Source organism: Peromyscus eremicus, chromosome X (genome assembly GCF_949786415.1).
Source record: "Peromyscus eremicus chromosome X, PerEre_H2_v1, whole genome shotgun sequence".
NCBI classification, from domain to species: domain Eukaryota; kingdom Metazoa; phylum Chordata; class Mammalia; order Rodentia; family Cricetidae; genus Peromyscus; species Peromyscus eremicus.
In genome coordinates this window covers 112,973,017-112,995,668 of record NC_081439.1, presented here as the reverse complement: position 1 = coordinate 112,995,668, position 22,652 = coordinate 112,973,017, and the positions used below count along the sequence as shown (strand labels likewise).

At 39.9% G+C, this 22,652-nt stretch overlaps 1 protein-coding gene across 1 annotated transcript in view; it reads left to right on the top strand.

Annotated features, from left to right (window-relative positions):
• Gpc3 (glypican 3) overlaps window positions 1–22,652 on the top strand; it is a 339,189-nt gene that overhangs the window by 186,312 nt on the left and 130,225 nt on the right. Inside the window, exon 3 of the mRNA XM_059250245.1 lies at window positions 989–1,683. Coding sequence (XP_059106228.1) covers window positions 989–1,683 — 695 coding nt within the window. The remainder of the gene's footprint in view (window positions 1–988; window positions 1,684–22,652) is intronic.

The following is a 22,652-nucleotide window of genomic DNA, read 5'->3' as shown; positions in this document are numbered from 1 at the left end:
TTGGCTATTTTTTTCTTTTTAAACTCTTCTATTTCTTTTTAAAAAATCTTTTGTTGTAGTTTTTTTTTTTCTTTTTACGTATAAAAGTGACACTCTGGTTATTTGGAATAATTTGTGTCTAGAACATTTTGGTTTTGGGAAAATGGGATAGCACAACATGACTACTTTCTCTCTCCAAGCAGTGACACTAATTGGGCTTTATGCCAAGGGGCTGAAGCTGCAGATGTAATCTTGAATTTGTGGTCTCTGTAGACTGGATGAGGCTTCCAAGTCATGTGGAAGCTGAGCTTACCACGGAAGCTTAGCGGTTCCCCTCCCAGATGTTTGGCTTGCAGTCTTTGTCACTACCAAATGTATAGAGAAGTACCTGGATTGCTTTCCCCACCCAGATACCCATTCACTGGATCCATGTCTAGCAATCTGTCAGATAACTCCCTTTAAAGTTATCTGGAGAAAAATCTACACAAAATGATTGAATTTGGGTTATCTTTTTGTTCTTAACTAATAACTTGCCTCTCCTCTGGGTTTGAACAGGCTCAAATTGTTATATGAGTTTATACAGTATATGGTCTGTTGTCAAATATTTGTCTCTGTCTAAAAATGAAATGTTCTTAAATGCAATTTCTTTTTAACTGAATGAATCAATGAGAGAATGAGAAATAACTTCTCATTTAGTCAAGTTTTAATCAATATTGTCATGAAAGGCTGAAATGTTAACTGAATCCTGGCTGTTGTCATTTGAAATACAATTTGTGTGTTTAAGAATTTATGTGCACATCAAAGTTTGGACTTCTCATTCAGAAAGGAAAATTGATTTATGGGAGCAAACAACTGCAGAAATATAGGTAATGCCAGTAATGAATGTGAGTCAATTATTTAAAGCAAATGGACCTTAATGACCAAAGCAACAGAGACATAGCAAATTCCTTTATACCCTGGATTTCATGCTTTAATTTGTGGGTATGTCTTTTTTTCTCCTGTTTTACAGAGGCCTTTGAAATTGTTGTTCGCCATGCCAAGAACTACACCAATGCCATGTTCAAGAACAACTACCCCAGCCTGACTCCGCAAGCTTTCGAATTTGTCAGTGAATTTTTCACCGATGTGTCTCTCTACATCTTGGGTTCTGATATCAATGTAGATGATATGGTCAATGAGTTGTTTGACAGCCTCTTTCCAGTCATCTATACCCAGATGATGAACCCCGGCCTTCCTGAGTCAGTATTAGACATCAACGAGTGCCTCCGAGGAGCAAGACGTGACCTGAAAGTATTTGGCAGTTTCCCCAAGCTCATCATGACCCAGGTTTCCAAGTCACTGCAAGTCACTCGAATCTTCCTGCAAGCCCTGAACCTCGGAATTGAAGTAATCAACACTACCGATCACCTCAAGTTCAGTAAGGACTGTGGCCGTATGCTCACCAGAATGTGGTACTGCTCTTACTGCCAGGGACTGATGATGGTTAAGCCTTGCGGTGGCTATTGCAATGTGGTCATGCAAGGCTGTATGGCAGGTGTGGTGGAGATCGACAAGTACTGGAGAGAATACATTCTGTCTCTTGAAGAACTCGTGAACGGCATGTACAGAATCTACGACATGGAGAATGTGCTGCTCGGTCTCTTTTCCACGATCCATGATTCCATCCAGTATGTGCAGAAGAACGGAGGCAAGCTGACCACCACTGTAAGTATCTCTCTTCGGTTTTCTAAGGGGGCTGTCCTTCATTGTGGTGTTGGGTGGGGTGACCTCTCTAGCAGCAGATACTGATAGAAGAATAGAGAAAGAAAACCGAGTAAGCAAGGATGACAGATGGGCTGAATGAACTCACAGAGGTAAGCCACGTGTTAAAACTGCAGGCTACAGAGTCATAATACCAGGCTTTGAATTCACATACTTCCTTGCTATAGAATATTGGGAACTAATTTTATGAATTATGTAAATCATGTAAAAGGAATAGCATATATTCAGACACTTAGCATCTGTGTGATAGATGGTAAACCTTTATTAAATGTTAGCTGTTATTGTTGTTATCATGATCCTTATGATAATACTCTGATAGTTCCTCTCTCTTATAAACAAGGCAACTGAAGCTTAGTGAAATTGCATGTTGCACACCCAGCTACATAGTTAGTGGACGAGGCATGATTCGGAAACTAGAATTTTCATTCAATTGTCATCACCTTTCATTCTGATTTATCTCCGTGGTCTTCATTGCATATACCACATTACCATTCTGAAGAGTGACTTTAAAGAAAACTAGTGCCTACTAACCAAACCCAAACAGGGCCATAAGAAAGCAAAACATCCGCTCTACCCAACATTCCTATTTGCAGCCTTAATTATACCAGTCTAAGACTTACGGGATTTGTGATGGGAGAGTTCTGCAAGTGAGGTAGCAGCTTGCTTGACTCCTAGGAGAGTTTGTCATAGAACCATAAGAGAAAGCCACTTCTGATGTAGAGCAGAACACACAGCCCAGAGCTTCCAGCCATGTCATTTTAAGACAATGACTGATTCTTAAATGCTGCCGGCTTCCTAGGAGGATGTGGCAGGGCAGTAAAATACACTACTATTGTTGAGCTCTTGCTACATATCAGGTGCTCTGTTGGCCAGGGTGCATCATAATATATTACAGTCATCCATATGATGGGTCTCAATATTGTACCCGTTGCACATAGGAGGGGTGAAGCTTAGAGACCATAAGTACTTTCCAAGGTCTCTAAGCTTGTTGTATGGGAGGAGCTGGGATTCCAACCCAGGTTGGCTGGCCTCCTGACTCCTGCTCTTAGCTTCTCTCCAGTGCATTGCTGTGTACTCTGAGCCATTGCTTATCCAGAATGTCGAGAGCAGCATGGGCTAGTTAGCCTTGTCTTTAAACTCTGGAAGTGCAAAGTGATAGGGCTAATTGGTTTCTTTGGTGAATTAAACTAGGAAGGAGGACAGAAATGATACAACCCTCGGCATGGCTACTTATGGAGCTGCTCTAATTGCCCCATTCACAGTGTTGGCCATTTAAAACCCATTTACTAAGAAAATATTTTATAGTAAAATGAACAGAAATGCCCTATCTAACGATGGTGTTCTTCGATGGCTAATTATTCCCTTGACTGCTTTATAATTTGAGGCCAGATTCTGGGGCCTTATGCAAAAGTCAATTGCACAGAACTAGAAAAATGAAATGTAAGTGCATTCATATGCTCCTTCACTAACATTAATTGAGGGCCCACTCTGTGTCCAACACCAACCAAGGGCATTGGGGTGTGAGATGTCTGCAGTAAGAGGGAAGTAAGAAGACTAAGAGCAAGATGTGTGCGTATTTCAAGGTAATCTAGGTGAATTTTTTGACTATAGCATAATGGATCTGGAAAGCATGTTTCCCTCCCCCAGTGCTATTAAACACAAAAAAAGAAGAAATAGGCATGCACAAGTGCCCCATGCCCATAGCCCTAATACTCAGGAGACTGAGTCACAAGATCTGGAGTTTGAGAGTACTTCCAGGGTTAATATAAGATCCTGTCTCCAAAAACAAACAAAAAAGGAGAAAAACAAAACAAAACAAAAAAGTGCACTGTTTTGATGAGGTCTGAACATGCAGGTTTGTTGCATGAACATCTGTTTTATGCATAGAACTTTGTCAGGTGTTAGGCATTTGTAACTTCCTAAGACAATAGTTATGAAGCCTTGACATGTCACAGTTTCACTGGTAGCTGGACCTGCAACTGAATAAATTCCACCATAGTGAACATTTTTCTATGATGTGAATGTTGGAAAGACTGTGAGAACTGAGCTAGTCTAATCCCATTCATTTGAAAATGAAGAAATAAAGTCTCAGGAGGCATACCCAGAGTTATTTAGCTAATAAAAGAGACAGAAGCAGAATCCAAGGTATTCTTCTGCTGCAATCTAATATTCTTTCTGCCATTTCACTTTGTCCCCCAGCAGACCCTTCCAGACTTTCACTCTAAAAGCACCATTAGGATTTTACAAAGACATACTGAACTTAAATTGCATAGCTATTTCAGGCTTTCAAACCTGCTGCATTTTAGGTACATGTACATGTAAGCGTGTGCTCATGCACATAACTAACATAGAGTAGGGGGAGTACATTTTGTGTCATTATCATTCAGGAGGAAAGGCCGTAGCTGTCAAGAGGTGCTCAGTGATGCAGTCCCTTTCTGTTTTGGTCATTAAAGGCCTGATTGCTCCCAGCTCCCATCTAATTATGAGAGCATGAAGTCAGTCATCCCCTGGGAATGCCTGAACTAAACCAGAAAGCATATGTATACTGCCTTATTGCTGTTATATGATCACCAAGACTAAGTCATCTGTATCCCCTGGTGGAGCTTAGGGAATCACTGGTTGGGTGTGTTCCAGCCCATACTCTGTATAGGCTCCAAGCAGGCAGGGCTATTTCTTAGGGTGAAGAGAACTATGGGCTTGACAGACTGAAGCATTCTGTTCATGTCGACAAACCCACAGAATCCCTCAGAACAAAAGCTGGTTTAAAATTAAGTGTTAATAAGATTCTGCCGAAGCACCCTTACTTCTTCGTGTTAATAAAATGGGACCACCCTAGAGTCAAACCTTTCTTAGGTTCAGTTATGTCAAGAGCTCTCTCAAATCATGCTATTCCTGAGTTGCAGAGGCAGAACGGCTTTCTTGACTAGCTATGTATGTCATGGGATGAGGCATCTACACAGGATGTTGTCCAGTTGTTGGGGTTGGTGGCTATAATCCATCTCACATCCTGAAAATGGTTTTGGTTTTTTACATGGATGTGATACTCTTGGACTCTCATAAGTATGGATTGTTACTGCTTTAGTTTCTTCAAGGGTGGTTCTCAATCCTGTAGACTACCAGGTAAGTGCATGTGGACAAATATTGAGGTCTTATTCCTGGCAGCACCCCTGAATGTAGTAGACGTTCAGTTCCCAAATTTGGCTCATCATCCCAGTCAATGGGAGAACTTGTTTAACATAATCCTGGAGTACAAACCCAGGGATTCTAATAACACAACTCTATGGAGAGGCTAGAGAACTTGTCATTTAAATAGTGTCCTAGTTGATCCTGATGTTCCCTTAGGAACATCTGGCTACCTTGCTTGAAAGATAAAAGATTGAGAATTTGAAAGTGAATAGCTCAGACACTGTAGCCTGTTTTTGACAGAGCTAAAATGATATTACATCTCTAAAATGGGGTTGCTAAGTGCATGTTAAATGAACTGTTAGGTTTAGAAAGTGCAAGTCCCAGTCCAAACTGCTGGGTGCCTAGTGGATAATGGCTTTTTCTTAACACCTTTTAAAGATTAGTTATTATTATTTTAAATTATGTATAGTGTGTTTGAGTGCATGTGAGTATGTGTAGGTACCCTTGGAAGTCAGAGGTATGGGATCTCCTGGAGCTGGAGCTAGGTTGTTATGAACAGTTGCCTGATGTGGGTGCTGGGAACAGAACGAAGGTCCTCTGGAAAATCAGCATGGGCTCTTAACCTCTGAGCCATTTCTCCAACCCATTTACACTTTTTTTAGTATTGAGGAACAAACCCAAAGAATCACATGCACCAAGAAAGTGTCCCATCACTGAGCTATAACCTCAGCTCCTTACACTTATTTTTAAGTATGATTGATCAAGCTATTTTAGTATAAAGAAATTGAATACAAATGCTAATAAGTGTATAAAAGATATATGTATGCATATGTAAGAGGATAAAGGAGGAGAAAGTGTGGGAGAGAAATATTTGTACTGAAAAGTTCAAAGAAAAGGTATTAATAATAATAGAGCCATTCTGATCTGCAAATGGATTTGGAATCAAGGATACATATCTTGCCTTCAAGAGAGTATTGAGCCTTTGATAGTAGTTGGGTGAAAATCTTGCTGTAAAAATTGATCAGCACATTATTGAATTCCATATTTTATATCTTGAAGCAAAGTGTAGATAAGTACAGTTTATAATGCATATACTTTCAGCATTGCTGATTATCATGGCCTTTTTCTTTCAATATAGAGGATAGAGCCCAGGTTTGTGCACATGTTAAGCAACCACTCTACCAGTGAGCTGTATCTCCAGCCCCTATAGAACATCTTTTAGAATTCTATTGTTTTTAATCTCGAAATCACTTTGATTGTCATTACCATATACCTACATTTATTTCACGTATAATTCATTCATTTGTTAAATGTTGGGCGTTTATCCCTCTCCCAGAAAATTTTCCAAAAACTTTCTGTAGCCGATCTCATTGACTGTCTTTACTCCACAAATTAAGTGTTTATATCCTCTTTTTTGTTTATTTTTGAGATTGTAATTGAATTACAACATTTCTCCCTTCCCTTTCCTCTCTCCAAATCCTCCCACATACTTCTCCCTGCTCCCTTCAAATTCATGCTCTTACACTCCCTCCTGCCTGCTTGACTGTTGGTACTTTCCTTTTTCCAGTTGTGCTCATGTGCTTTGATTGATTCTCCTCAGCACGTCCAGTGTTAGTATTTCTGCTCCACAGTTTCACTACCTTGGCATATGACGTGTCATTGAAAGTTGTGCAAAATCACAGTCCTTTCTCTCACCACGATTTCTCCCTTTCTTCCCCCATTGTGACTCACTTTAGCACTCCCTGAAAGAGATCCTGGAAATATCTATTGAACATTTCATTATGGAAGCACTGTGGTGGGCGCAGCACATGGGAAGGAGGGTAGGGAAGATGACCATGAACCATTTTTTTTGCTCCATTCAGAGGTCACTCAGCTGGCAGGTCGCAGAACTCAGATTCAGAACTGTGTCTGTCTGACTCCAAAGCTTTTGCTCGTTACCATGACTTTATATTGCTCTCTCAAACACTTCCATTCTCTATTCACTAGAATCTTCACTCCCCAAACGCAACCTAAATAGGTTTTTTATTATATTATTTAATATCCTGTATTACTCCCTACTGTTTTTCCAGCTGCACAATCGGTTTTTGAATTCATTCTCTCTCCTTGGAGACTCTTGCTCTGCTATTTCCCAATGAAGAAATAAAAGACATGAGGGTGGTTTTTTTTTCATATTTCTAACACTTAAAGGAACAGAGTAGTTTCTAAGAGAATATATGTATAAGCACTACCTAAAGTCTATATGAGTGTTGAAAATAGTGAAAAATCTATTAAGTTTCACTTGCAGTGTTGAGTTTACACCTCATTGGGACAACAGATAGTTGTTTGACTTGGTTTTTGCAGAGATGGAACCTGGGCCCTTGTGCATGCTAAGCACATGCTCTAATACAGAGCAATATGTCCAGCCAGTCACAACCAGTGTATCTGGTATTTATTCTAAAGAACAAAAATCCATTCAGATTTTTGGAATTTCCTTAGGTAGTAACATTGCCTACTGAGAACCTAACGTATGCCAGTATCCAGGTACAGCCATTTCTTTGGCTAGAATGTTTGAGGAGGCAATGCGGCCAATATTTATTCAGATATGGTAGGAAGCTTTGAGGCAGGCTCTCCTGTTGATCTGTAATAATTCACTCTATCAAATTCATGCACTTTCCTGTCCGTGTGAGTGACTGTAACTCATCAGAATTTCCACGATTAGCCTTCCCTTTCTTTTCTACTTTTGAAGGCCGAGGTCATTTCTCAGATGTCAAATTGTCAGTGGTGTTCTCCTCGTGCTATCACTGCACTTTCATTTTTTAGTCTCAGATAGAGATCCCTTCTCTGAATTCATAGAAGCTGTTTTCTGTTCCAAAGGGATTCCGAGGTGATAAATCCAGCAAATATCTCAGTACGGTGTGTGCAGGCCAGCATCTGAAACTGCAGTAAGCAGTATTATTCAAATGAAGGCCATTTCTGAAATGACACAAAATTCACGTTTTTCTTCCCTTTTTACCATTCACAATAAAATCTCTTTAGTGATTTCCATTGGAAGAAGGTGGTGGTTTTGTCTTTTGTTCTGTTTTGAGACTGGGTTTCACTCACAGCACAGACTGGCATTGAACTTGTGGTCCTACTGCCTTAGCCTGCAAAAGGCAGTTTTTAAAAATAGATGACCTAATTACTGAAAAGTTATAAAGGAAGAATTGACACCGTTGAGTATTAAATTCACAGCAAGTTTACAAAGCTAACTGTATGAAAAAAGCTTTTGAATGTTTCATCCCAATGTTACATGTGTAGTGTAGGTCATTTTAGGAAATCAAGTGGGCTCTGTACAAATCTAGCATTGTTTTCCTTTACCTAGGCATGGGGCATAATGATGCCTAGATGCTTGTGTGTTCTGGTTCTAGCAATAGTTTCTAAACCTCTTTTCTATGGGCAGTGAACTGATACGATGAGAATATGCCCTCAAGAACTGTGAAAGTCTGGGAGTTTGCCTCAGTTGCAAGCTAACAATTCAGTCTATTGTCATTTGTGGATGCTAGTTAAAGACATGAATTTGAGATGAAGAACCTTTAATTTCTCACAGCAATGGCAATAGCCAGAGTGTCAGCATTTGGGTCAGACACATTCCCTAGCCTCAGTTCCCATGGGCGAAGGCAAAAAGGGCTGAAGGACTCCTGCACACACAGTGTGGTGTGTTACAAGAGCGCATTTTCAGCTTAGGGAACTCAAATCCAGCTTTAGCACTACAAGGAGAAAAACCAAGCAAAGCAAAGATCTGTCGGTCTAATGGCTAGATTCCTACTATTGCAACTGGCTGATGTAGTCCTCACCACTGGCACTGCTCTTTTCTCTGAATGGAGGCACTGTAGCTTCCAGCACTGTGCCTATACTATATAAAGATACTTGAAAGAGATGGTTTGCAACAAGCAGTAGTCAGGGCTTCTGTTTGTAAGACACGCAGAAGCACAAGAGAGCTTATAAAGAATTGTCTTACAAGTTGCTCCCTTTGGATGGTGGCAAGACCCTCTCAAGCTCTCAGTGCCTTTGGAGGGTCAAACCAAGGACTTACAAGCTGGAGAACAATTAGTTCAGCTTTGGCTGGTTAACCATAAGGCAGCCCACCTGTTGGAGCATAGCAGAAGGTACACACCAAGTCCAAAATCAGTGGCAATGACAGTAGTGTCAGCCATTCAGGGAATACAAAAACCCTATCAAAGGAGCTCTTGATATTGTTGCCTCCCATTAGCAGTAAAGCTCGATCGCTTTGGTCTTCCAGCTATTCTTCCATGCCCCTCTCTTTTGATCTCTGAACAGCAATCTTTTCCTTTCCTGCTTTTTGAGGCTACGGAGTTACACATTTTCTATTGCTACACAAGCTGGCTGGGGAAGTTATCTCTTTTATTGCACTTAAAAGGTGGCAGATGTGATAACCACAGGGTAGTAAGCAGACACTTATCCATGTCTGCTGGTAGTGACAGGGAGAAGTGATTTCTTCCCAAAGGATATTCAGAAAGGTTAGATAATTCAGGGCAATTTGCCCAAGAGGGCAGAAGTTCAGAAAGATATCCTCATGACCTGATATTTTAAGGATCCATGTGCTCCCAGGGTGACAGTTAGTGAGTACAAAATGCCTATCTCAAATGTTGGCTGCTCAGGGAGCCAGAACATAGTGAAAGCAGCCTTTACTTTATGAAGGCAGAATAGCCTCTGGATATTTATTCATTGCAAAAGCCGAAAGGCCTCGGCATCCACAGTGTGGTTTCTCTGTTGTGCCTTTTCCTCTGCCTGGAGTAAAGTCTCTCTTGGCAAACCAGTACCAGTCATTCACTAATGATACCCCACCCCCTGCAAGGTGCCTTGGCTCATTAACCTCTTAGGCCTATGCATTTCATGTTCGTGCTCAGGTATTCAGGCCAAAGTTCTTTCCAACTTGGCTTGTTTTTCAAAAAAAACAAGCCTCGTACTCCCACCCTCAAAACTGAAAAGAACAATTTTGAATGTCACAGAAGCAGCTTTTAAACAGGTGGCACATAGAATAGTAATTTCCTTAAGGGAGTCAGCTAGTGCAATAGTTGCTTAAGTAAAAAGTCACAAACGGCCAGTGTGCTGCAGCCTTTACGAGATCAAGTACAAGCCTTATCATCCTTAGCAGCCAAACCTGGCTGAGTGCTGAGCTCTGTGCACTGTGCTGGGCCTCCCAGTTTGCAATGTCTTTCCTTGTTGTGTGTATGTGTGTGTGTTGGGGGGGGGAGCTGTTAATGGGGTAAAACAAGTGACTTTTGTTTTTGCGAAAATACAGATTTCATCATATCCTTTCAAAAATGTCCCTTTGGGACCTGTATAGCTCGGTAATGCTGTTTTCTTGCTTCCTATGGGGTCTGGAGTGGGGGAAGGGAAGAGCCGATGCTGCCCCTTATTACCCAATTCAAATCCTTTCTGAAGAGTATTCAGAAAACGAATTAAGTTTGCCTATTCATTCCACTCAGAATGCCTGAAACAGATAAAGTAGGAAACAGAGTCATTATATTTGGGTGCTGTCTATTATCATTTACTGACTCAGAGTCTATCTAAGCCTTTCTGCTTTTTGCAGATAATTAATTTTGTTCCTAAATGTAGGAAAGAATGATTGTAATCAGTATGTTTGTATTTTCAGCCACAAATAGAGCCCATCAAAGATGTGTAGTACAAATAAACCCCATAAAATATGCAGCCCCAGCACTGCTTGAAGTTAATGTGCTATCTTTTTTCTCAAAGGGAAATATACATATGTGTGTGTGTATGATTTTGAAAGTCCTTCTTGCTATTCTTTCATAGTTAATAGATGGATCCCTCTTTTTTCAATCCAAGCCTGCACTATGAATTATATTTATAATCAAATTCCATGTAGCAGATCTGAAGGAGACTTTGATTTGGTGCAGAAATCAACTTGTCAACATATACACATTTCTCAGTTCTAGAGGTAAATTTCTCCTATTATTCTCACAGAAGATTGTGAGTGATCGGATCTAAGCGGTTCCATCCCACGAACATAGTCTTTCAGAAGAGGTTCCTGTGTGTTCTTTGGGAAGGTCGTGCCCTTTTATTCACACTCCTTGTCCCATCCCTCTAGCTGTCCCCTGTTCTAAGCCCATCCCTTCTCACTCTCCTTCAGAATTATATAGTACTCAGTATCTCTTTCATTCAGGCCCTGTTCTGTATTTAACATGATGATGTTTGATCATAGTTCAAGCATCAGAGAACCTATTTCTGCTTTTGCTAGTACAGTATACCACCTCATTTGTTCTATTGAGAAACAATCTACTTCACTTTGAGAAATTCTTTATTATCAGGAAAGTCTTCTACAGGGAAGTCCAGTGCTTCTCAGCCAATGTCATCCAGTTGTAGGGAGAAATACCTGAGTATAGGTGAACCTTGTGAAATCACCTGCTATGAGAGAGAACAATTCAGATATCAGAGTTTTTATATAGGATCTCAGCTTTCTACTGCCACAGGCTAATGATCTTTAAAAAAAAGCAACTTTTCAATGAAGGGGGAAGAGACAGCAATTATTAGAACTTGCTGTGTGTCTTATGCAGTTCTAGGCTGTATCCATGGATGAGCTCATTTGGCTTACAATAATCCTAAAGAGAATAAGATTATGGTGATTGCCTTTTTCCTGGTAAAGGAACGGAGGCAGAGAGATTTAGAATTAGATGCTTGCTCTATTGCTGTTTCAGCCACTATGTAGAGCACGAGTCCCTGAGGTGCTTCCCTTGCCTCTGGCAAGACCCAGTCTGTGAGTATGTGGTAAGGGCCAGGCCTTGGTTCCACGCTGACTCAGTGGGAAGAAGGTAGGAAGGAAAGCCAGAAATTGTTCAGGCTCTTTCCTTCTTGCCAACTCTCTCAGTTATTATTCATCCTGTTTTCTACATAAGGCCTTGAGAATTGCATGGGAACATCCAGTGGGCCTCACTTCTCTTCCTCATGCTTGTATTAATTAATCCTAATTAGATTTCCAAAGTCTGCTTGGAGCTGAGACTTCCCCCAGGATTGTTGCCTATTTAATTTACCTTTAAAAAAAGAATCTGTTCTTGATGAGCTTCGTTTTAAAAGATGCTTTAAAACTATATAGCAGCTATATTTTCTCCCTCCAGCTCAAATATCCATGGTGAAATACCAAGCTCTGTGGCTTTCTTATTTTGCACTAAACCTTGAAATGATCTTTTGCCAAACATGGAGGGAGTTCCCTATTAAGTGAATTTCTGAGTGACTCAACTACTCATTCCCCTGAACACAAATCCTCAATGCAAAATGAATGGGTTTCTTGACTGTAATGACCTCCTAGGAGATTTTTTTTTAGTTGTGAGCATTTTTAAATCATCTTTGAGCAGTCTTTACAAGTTTTCTAGACATCCAAGTACTTTAGACAAAAATTAGGAGACTAAACTGGTGTCTTCACCCTGATTAAAAATAAAGCAATAATTGTTACAAATTGTTATAATCAAACCTGACAGGAGCCAGAGAATTCATGTTAGATAGCCTGTGCATCTGAAAAGGATCTCAGAGGATAGAAGAACATGCACTGGAGGAAATCTTTCCCTCGTGCATCTGTGTTTATCAAACAGGAAAGGCTATTTCCTCCCTCACCATTTCTCCTGAATTTGTAATACCCTGATTAAAAAAAATAATGCATGACTCAAACTGCTCTTTGCTGAAAGGCCCCATTCAGAACTATCTCAGCTCTGGTTGTTATTGACCAAACACTATGTGAGATACCGGAAATGAGAAATTACAACAAAGCTTCACTTTTTAAAAATTGATTTCTTATTTTTAATGTTTTTAACTGAAGTAGAATTACATCACTTCCTCTCTCTTTCTTCCCTCCAGCCTCTCCCAGTTACCCCCTCTTGGACTCCTCCCTTGCCCCCTATTCTCGAGTTGATAGCCTCTTTTGCTTTGATTATATTTTTTATGTGCACATATGTATGTGCACACATGCACACACAAATATATTCTTGTTGTTTGTGTGTATATGGTTTCAAGGCTGAACACTCAGCATTGGACAACCAATATGGGGGCTCAGCCACAGGAGAGGCTAATATTCCTTCTTTCAGCAGTCAGTAATTGCATGTAGGATACAGGTTTTGAAAAGCAAAGCTTTCTGCACAGCAACATGAAGCTATACCTAATGTAGGAATGCACTTAGCTTGTCCTTGCAAGGAACAGTGTAAGAAAAGGGTCTGTAGCTTGGGAGAAATAACTCGAGCTTCAGGAGTTACAGTGTGAATTGACTTCACATCCCTGAACATGTTGTCTAATCTCCATGAACTATATATATATATATAAAATAAATTGTCAACCTCCTAGAACTAATACAAAAAATTGACAACAATGCCTAGCTCTTAAAGGCAATGGAAAAAACTCTTAAATGTAATATGATTCACTTTACCTACTGTGAGGCTAGTCTTTTCTCCCTAGGTCTTCCTTCACATGGTGGGTGCTCATCTTTGGGGTCCCCACAGTAGCAGAAGGACCATATTTACTAAGTTACAAAGAAAAATGTCCTATCCTGGGAGGTAGCAATATAAATACCAAGAATCTTTTTGAGGAAGGTAAACCAATTGGCCTGCAGAAGAATTTCTGGATTCTTTTTCTAATGTTAGAACTGCTCTTTCAAGTAAGGCTGCTTGGCCAGGTTCTCCACATGTTTCCTAAGGCCCCGAATTCTCACTAGTTACTGCATTCAGAGTTTGGTGTATCTTTAAAACAAACTTCTGTAGTCTGTGTAGTGATAAGGACTCTTCCTCTACCTGCCCAGCCCCTACCAGGAAGGCCAACCGTGTTTCCCCAGATGTTAAAGTCAATTCCCAACCAAGAAGAGCAACCATCTACAAATTTGCTGGCTGCTCCCAGGGGTCTTCCCAGAAGACTCATGGGAAAAGGGCAGTGTGATGTCTCTGATCCCCAGTAGGGATTGTTTGTTGTTTAACATCCATCTTCTTTTGCTCTGTTTTAGTGCTGAAATCTCTAGGAGTAGAGTGAGGACTCAAACTGTGTTTATGGCTCCTTTGTTTGGGGAGTGTGACTTGTGCATTATAATGCGAAATTGCTTTCACTGGGTACCACTGTTAAATGATGATTACATTTAGGTTGGTATAAAAATGAATAGATGTCTGTTATATATCTCTGGAATAATTTATGTATATCCTCTTGGTTTTAATATTAAGCTTTTATTCTATCTCTAAAGTTTCTTTCCTGTTTGTCTCTACTCTGTCTACTCACTCTTTTCCGCTTCTATTGCCTGATTCTTGGGATTTGGGTTACCGTTCTATTCTCTGGTGAAAAGGAAGAGAGAAGAAAGATCTTTTTGTGGATACAGAGAAATATAGGATAGAAAGAAAAACTGCCTCTTACAATTGAAATGTGAAGTTTTGATACCATAAATCTCAGATGGGTCCCCTTCGAAGAAAAAATGAAAGAAAGGATGAGACAAAGAGAAAGATGCAGAGACAAGCTGAGCTGAGCCACTGTGGGTGATGCTGGCTCTGGACAGACCATCTTCTCCTAAATGGTCTAGTTTTTTTCATTCTTTTTGGGGGCACACTAGATGTTAGAAGATGGTGAGACCAGTCATTTGTATATGTTTCCTGAGATCTCCCTTTATTAATTTTCCTTATTGGACTCATCATGAGGATGATTAAATATTTCTTATCACTTGAAAAATTCATTAGCCTTTCCCTTATTATTTAATATTTCTTTTATTTTTGAGATTATAATACAATTACATCATTTCCTCCTTCCCTTTCCTCTCTCCAAGTCCTCCTATACACTTCCTCCTTGCTCTCAAATGCATGGCTTCTTTTTTCACTAATCATTATTGTATACATGTATATATGCATATATGCACATATATTCCTGAATATATATGTGTATGTATATATATACATATATATATTCCTGAATATAGCCTGTCTTCACTATTTAAAGGATTGTCACTTGCTCTTTCATCTAATTTTTTGCATTTTCTTATTCACTCACTTCCATGTCTTCCCTGTTTGGAACAGCCCACATGTACCAGTCTAGATCTCTTGACTTTTTGTCAGGTTGTCTTGTTCTTGGCTTTGTTCTCCATCCCTAAATTCCATTCCCACCTATTATTGTCTGACTTTCACAGTGACTAAGGATTCAACTTCCCATTTGATACCTCCATCAGCTTCTCATGGGGACTGCAGAAACACCTTCTTGCCCAGATTATGTGGTTAGATTCTTGGTCTAGGTTTGTTTCATAAATCCTTGTCTGGGTCCCTGGGCCTTGCAGACTTCCCTCAATCTAAATTATGACTCTATTTTTCCTTTCTTTCCTTCACAAACTTCTCTTGATACAGCACTTAGACTTTCCCAGTGCAGAGTAGCAGCCAGAATCACCACCCACCACACCCTCCCTAGCCAACTCTCCTGGTTCTTCGTGTTGGATTTTGAAGGAATAACGCAAGCGGGAAAAAGAAACAGTCATTGAATGTAATATTCACAAGAAAATGCGAATTTCAAGAGGCTGCAAGTGAAGACATCTATTTGGGAGCTTTACTCTGCCAAATAAAAGCAGCTAGTGGATAAAAAGAGAACAAGTCTATCAGTCCAGCAGCCAGGGAGGCTTAACTCAGGCAGGAAAGACATTTCCTTTTTTATCTTTTCAAGCCAGAATAAGGAGATTTAATTGGTTAACAGTGGGAAACAGGCCAACAAACGAGGAAAGGGAGAGCTAAAACCTGGAAAACTAAGCAAAATGAGTCCAAAACCTTATGTTCCTGTTGTAAAGACTCGAAAAACAAATACAAACTAGGTACTTTCATAGCATCTGTGAGTTCTGGGATCAAAGGACAGATCCATAAATACTTCAAGATGTTTGCTTTGTACTGCTTGGCTAATTGGCCAAATGAGAAATCAACATACAGGGGATTGTGAAACACTTCAGTATATAAATATAGACAATAATCCAACTTGAAATACATACAGGTGTCTATAAAATGAGACACTGATCACAGAACCCAGAACTTTGTTCTTCCAGTTGACCTCATGCACTTTTGTAAACTGAAGTTCTTTTTTGTCAAAGATGCTACAGGAAGCATCCTCCTAATTCACAAGGACACCTTAGTGATATATTCTTCTGAGCTCTGGAGGGGAATGCTGATCTTGGGCTAGGACCTTTGTTTCTGATTTTCTTTATGCTATATACTCCATTTCCCATCTCTGGTCCCGCACACTGTTATGTTCTTTTGGTCTTTCTGTTTGCTAGCCTGTGTTTGTAAATGTTGTAAGAGTTAAGGGGCTTATTTTTTCAAGTCATGTCCTCTTTGTCTTATATTTAAATTGGAGAATGATTTTGGAAAGATCTTTAAAGATCTACCCTTGTCTCCTCACTTTTAAGATGAGGAAACTGGAGCATATGATAAGAAGCAGGGTGTTTGCCAAAGATGTACCAGTTAATGGCAAACCAAGGCAAAAACCTGCCTTCTGCCCATCAGGCCAGTATTCTTTGTGCTGTGTTAACCATTTCTTTCATATAATATAGTAAGTCTGCTTCTAAAATGTGCCTTTACAATGACCCTGTCTCCTTCCTTCTTTCTAAACATAGTCAAGATAACTTCAAAATCTGAAGTTATTTCATGATTTGCTTTGTGTTCTGATTGTAGAATTCCTAGAGATCCCAATAGACACATCGTTACTATAGATTTCAGTGCGTGGGGCCATGATAAGCAGTTTTTTTTTTCAGAACAGAAACAAAATAGACAGAGGATAAAATTCCATGCCAAAATAGTTTTGCACTTCTGTATTTACAAGTTGCTTTGATGAGGAAGGAATCATATATAAATATGCAATTTAGACAAAGACAACTCGGAGATGTGTCTCACGATAGAAGCAGAGAATAGAAACTTTCGGTCTGGTCTTTTACTCTTCGGACCCTTTCACAGATCTGAGCATATCAATGGAAATGTGTTGCTTAAAATGTGTTCCAGTTACAGTCAATTAAAGGTCAGCACATGTAATTTACACAAAAAGGATACGCCAGAACAAAAGGTATGGGTTGGGTCACGAGGAATAGATTCTATTTCATTTGCAGATGAATGCTGCAGGGCTTTTGAAAATGTGTGATGCAAATCACTGTTGTTGTTTTTTACAAAGCCTTTTTCCAGGGTTGGTGTCTCAGCCTGTTTCATTCTCTTGTTTGCATGCATGCCACAGTCATTAGTACAATTGAATTATTGAATGACCCACACTGGTAGGCTGGTAGGCTGCTTGATTGAAATTATCTTTATAATGGAAATCAGAGAATACTTTTAACCTTGTTAGAGTACTAGTGTACCATTGATTAATATATAAAGAATGGCATAAATTTCACAGTGAGCTATTTATTTCTAGACAACCTTGTGAAAGCAGTTTGGGTGATATTACAGAAACTTTTTTCATACCTTTGTCAGGCTGACACTAATGATCCTGATTATTTCTAAGACTTTCAAAGTGTCAGTATTAATTAAATGAATGCTTAAAATACAGATAGAAATGAACATTTAAGTGGTTTTCTTAAGTGTTTGACAATGTGTATGAAGATTCTTTTGTTCCCTACTTAATTTCAGAGAACTGATTTCATTTGATAAGGTTTTTTTCACCAGTAGCAAATACTTGGCTAAATGGAACTAGCCAGTGTTACCAAGGTCACAGCTGCATGTATATATTTAATGAGTATTTTGATATATTCTGTACCAAGTATATGATATGGATAGAGAAGTGGAAGAAAGTCAACACCTGCTCTGAACAAAGTTCATAATCTAGTAAGGGATACAGTGACTGAGAGTGAGGTCAGCCTATGCATAACATTACAGCAACACAGAATAATGGGCATTACCCAGCCTTACTTGAGAAGGTCAGAGAAGATATGCTAGGGAATTGTCCATGAATGGACAATCTTGTAACCACTGAGATGACAAGGAAAGATCTCAAGAAATCGATTGCTAGGGCTGAGAGACAACAGAAGCATAGGGCTAATAGAGGGAAGAAGGCTTTTCTTTCTCTGGCTCAGGACTCATTCAGTAGCCCAGACATCTATCTTGAGCAGTGCCAAGTCACCCAGGTTTTCAGACCTTACATGGTCCCTGAAAAGAAAGGCTTTTATTATACTGTCTTTTCTTTAGCTTCTATTATACCTGTCTTTGGCAAAAAACAGGCACCACTATGGCTGGAAAGATCCAGCTACCCATACTGGACCTGCCTCCTACTTAGAGAGGGAGTTTGGGGAGCAGGAACTTGAATTTAGTAGGGCCTAGACTAGTTATAGAAAATCAAAACAAAAAGGAAAAACTGGTCCTTTTTCTGAAGAAATCACTTCTATAAAAATGTATCCTTGCTTTTAGACTGCTATTAGAGGAGTTTAGAACTAATTAAGAGACCTTAACATCATTAATAATTTTCCTACTTGAGTTTTATGAGTAGTGTTTTCTTTAAAAGCTTCCATGAAACCCCGGCAGAAAAGCTAATGTGCAGCTTTCCAACATATTGCCCTTCAAGGCTCAGGTTCTAGTTAAGCATAAATTGCCTACAAATAGCTAATTGCTAGCTTCCACAGTAAAATCTGCTTATTGTCTCAGGTTGCATTCATAGCTTTAAGTGTCAAGCTATAGCCAATTCTTGTTTTTGATAAACACTGCTCAGAAGGATGTTAATCCAGAGAGGCCACTGGACAGTTTCACAGGCTTTAAGGTATTTGGAATAGGTTTGGACACACTCACTGAGTGGGGGATAGAGATATGTATGGGGTGCTAAGAGGCAAACTCAGGACCTTGTACTTACTAGACAAACACCCTAACACTGGGCCACATCCCCTGAATAAGCGCATTGTCAATCTCAGAGATTCATGGAATGACTTCTGGTTTACATTGAGGGTGGTATATCCTAGAAAGTAATTAGTTATATTTCAATGTAAATCTCCCCTTTCTAGTCCTCCTTTTTCTCCCCTTCCTTTCATTCCTTGTTTTCTTCTTCTCTCTTCCTCCCCCACCTCTGTCTGTTCCCCAAGAAAAATGCACCATTGAAAACAGATGATGGCTATTTCATTGGAAGGGAAAGGCCACTACGGTGTTTTGTCTCCAGCAACAGATGTTTGTTTGTCCAGTGAAGCCAAAGGGGTCTACATTGCCCCATGGGCCCCTGTTTGTGTGTAGGGAGAACTGGAGGCGACTCCACACTTTTCCCTTGCCTTTAGGATAGGTTGCAGGAATCAAAGTAGAAACTCAAGAAAACCTTCAGAAGCAAATAAATAGAACCTAGAAGGCGTGTTTCTCTGGGGCTGGGGAGGCACCATATGTCACTTTCATTTTTTAATCAAAAGGCCAAGGCTTCATCTAGGCTGTGGTAATAAGTATTTGCTTTCTAGAGATTTTCATTGAAATGGCAAATGTCTTTCCTTTAACTATTTCTCATGCACTTCCCCCTGATTAGAAAACAAATAAGTACAAAGTAAAATGGCCTGAAGAAATTTCTGTATGATGTACTATTTCTGAGAGAAGGTAACAGTTTCAACACTTGGTTGCCTGGGAACCACTGGAACCCGGATTGTTGGTTATAACATTGATTTCAAGATCCTTCCAAATCATTAATGTGAGTAATTCCATTCTTTCACCAACAAGGAAACTGAGAAGCAGGTCAAGGGAGAGAAGGTGAATGTTGAGCACAGGCATCTTGAGATAGCCATGACATAAAGTAGTTGAAAGAGAGAGTATGTTAAGATGAACCCTGTGCCATCTTTTAACGCTGGCAGTAAGTTACAGAGTAGGATGGAGTAAACAGAGGAGATGAAAAGCAACAGCTGTTTATTGAGTGTCACTTCCAGGAAGCTTCATTCTGGGCTTCATTTGTCTGTCCTTTCATGGAACCCTCACCTCAGCCTCATAAAGCAGAACTCATTTTTCCCCATTTTATGGATGAGATGCAAAGACCTGGAGGAGTAAAGTAATTCTTTACCTTTGAGAAAAAGCAAGAGGACTAAGATCATACAGCAATCTTTCAAGTTAGTCACCTTGTTGCCTGTCAATATTTCCAAGTTTGTAACCTAGGAGAGAATTTCGGGAGATGAGTATGCTAGGTCTGGAGGGAGTTCCTGACAGGAAGAACACAGGCTAACTTACACAGTGGTAGTGTGGAAGCCCATCGAGGTGAAAGGGTGTGCTTGGGGTAGATGATAGATGGGAGCCAGCTGAACAATCTATGAGCGTGGAGGTGGAGAGGGGGAGAAGCCGCGTTCGAACACACGTAATCAAAGGGAGGAAGGTAGAGAGATGACAGGCATGTGACAGCCTGCTGAGAGAGACCTATGGAAAAGAGGATGGGAGAACTGGATATCAGGTAGACAAGTGACTTAGGGAAGTGAATGAGGAGGTGATACAGCAAAAACACTCCAGAGAATTCTTCCCAGCCTGCTCTGCTCTCTCGACATTTGTATGAGGGGTATTTTTACGGCATGATCTAGCTGGCTGAATACTAACTCCTTGCAGGCAATGCTTCTTTGGATGTCTTTATTATCATTATTGAATTATTTGCTTTTTGAATGTTTATGATGACTCATTAATTTGGATTCCCTAGCCTGGAGTTGATATTTGAAGCAGTGTCCTGAGGGGCCTTACCCAGCATCCTTTGCAGAGCAATAATAACCTGAATGCTACTGTGTTCTTTTGTTACCATACTGGCAATGTTCAAATCAAAACCATCCATTTTCTGATTCATGTATGTTATTAGCTCCAGCTGGGTGGCAAGACATGAGGCAGATACTGTTTTATATATTAGTGAAACCTAGATAAGCAAACAGAGAATGAAGACTGCCTTTATTAGAAAAGCAATCTTTTATGATATTTCTTAGCACCATGCAATGAGTTTTTAATAAAACTGAGTGGATAGAACACTCATGTGTCTGGCCTTGTTCCCCCTTCTTTGGTGCCAGATGTATGTGATTTCATGATTCTAGCAAGAGAGGTGTGCTGGTTTGTCAGTTAATCAAAAGTTGCTAAAGAAAAGTCAATACAAAGGAAGCTAATCATCATCTTGTCTTTTTCCTGACTGTTGGACTCCTGGTGTGTGGGTTGCCTGTTCTCTATGGCAGTATTAGCAACCAGTACCCTTTGTGCAAAGGGTGAGAAACTCATTTTCTTTCTCTTCCTTGTTATAAAAGACTGGAGACTGACTCCTTGGAAAAGCTGGAAGAATATTAACACTAGCTATGTGCAGCCAAGCATCACTTTTCCTCCCTCTCTTCTTTAGTCATATTCACGGTAATTCATTTCTTTCTCACACTTGTCCTCCTCTGGGCCTATGTCATTGAAGCTCCACTCTCACTCCCTATAAATTGACTCCAAAATGAAATAATTTGATTTTTCTTCAAGTAGAACAATGGGTTTCAGGTGTCCCTAACTCATGGGACTGTGTCATCAATATAACCCATGAAACCATCCTAACTGTGCCTACCAACCTTTTCTAATCCAAGACACGTGTTTGGTACAAGCAACCCCTACATGATGTTCTAGGAAGGATTTTTTCCTTTTAACTGAAAGTACCTTTCCTCTGGAAGAAAGGTTTGGTTAGAAGTCCTCCCAAGTTATGGAGAAGCTAGATGATTTGTGTGAGTAGCTACACTGACATTAATTCTAGTTGTAATATTCTGGCCATCATTTGAAAGCAGTAGAAAACTGATAGTCATATTTGCTCTGAGATCCAGCTTCCTGAGGTAACGTGCTCCCCTAATACATTGCAGCCCATCTGATCCAATGTTGCCTCCCCCTGCCCTCACCCCCGCCAGGCATGGCCTCCAAGTTGCTTATTTTATAGCATTATTTTTCTTGACAAAATGTTCAAGTATGAAGCCTTTTTAAAGACTATGACACAGAGAACTAAGTTGTTATGTGGACATCACACACTTTATTATGGCTGCTGAATTATCTCCAGACAAAAATGGCAGGAGATGAGGAAAGGCAACTTGAAATTACTTCCCAGTTTTTGTAGTTTTGCTCTGAGGTCCATAGAATTTTAAGATCCTGCAACTGGAAATGATTATCTGATCTAATCCCCTTTACTATGGCTGACATTACTGAGGTCTAGGGAGATAGGAGTTTCCCAAAAGTATGTACTCTCACACTGTAGCTCTGGTCTTAATTCTGTAGTACAAAAAGAATAATAATTGACTTGTTCAAGTTTGGGGCTCTTAAGATATATTTCAGACAAAGGACTCATCATTCATCACTAGAAATAAAAATTGGACCCTACTTTTTATATTAATGTTCTGTTAACTTATATCAATTATATATAATGACAGGTTCCACTATGGTGTTTTTATACATATGCATAATGTATTTTGATCATGTTCACTGTCCGTGTTACCATCTCTTCTTCCCTTCCTACTTCCATTAATTCCTTCCTTCTCCTCAACTAGTCCCCCTTCTACTTCCATGTGTTTTTGTGTGTGTTTATAAAACGCCAATGAGTTTCATTAAGATTGTTTTTAGGAGCATAGGTGGGTGTTAGTTTACAGGAACATGTGTACCTTACCAGTAGTTATACCACTGAAGAAAATGGCTCTTCCATCCCCATCTGGAAGTTTATGCAGTGTACTTGAAGTTGTGCAAATATTTGGGGGAAAAATCATGAGATTTCAAGATGGTATCCCCTCATTGATAGACTGGGCAAAGAGAGAACTCAGTCTTGGGTGTAAGGAATCAAGACTGATGTTTAAGGGGCTGAGCAGAAGAAGAAATTGGAGAGGGAAAATAGTGCCTGTAGGGAAGAAGAGC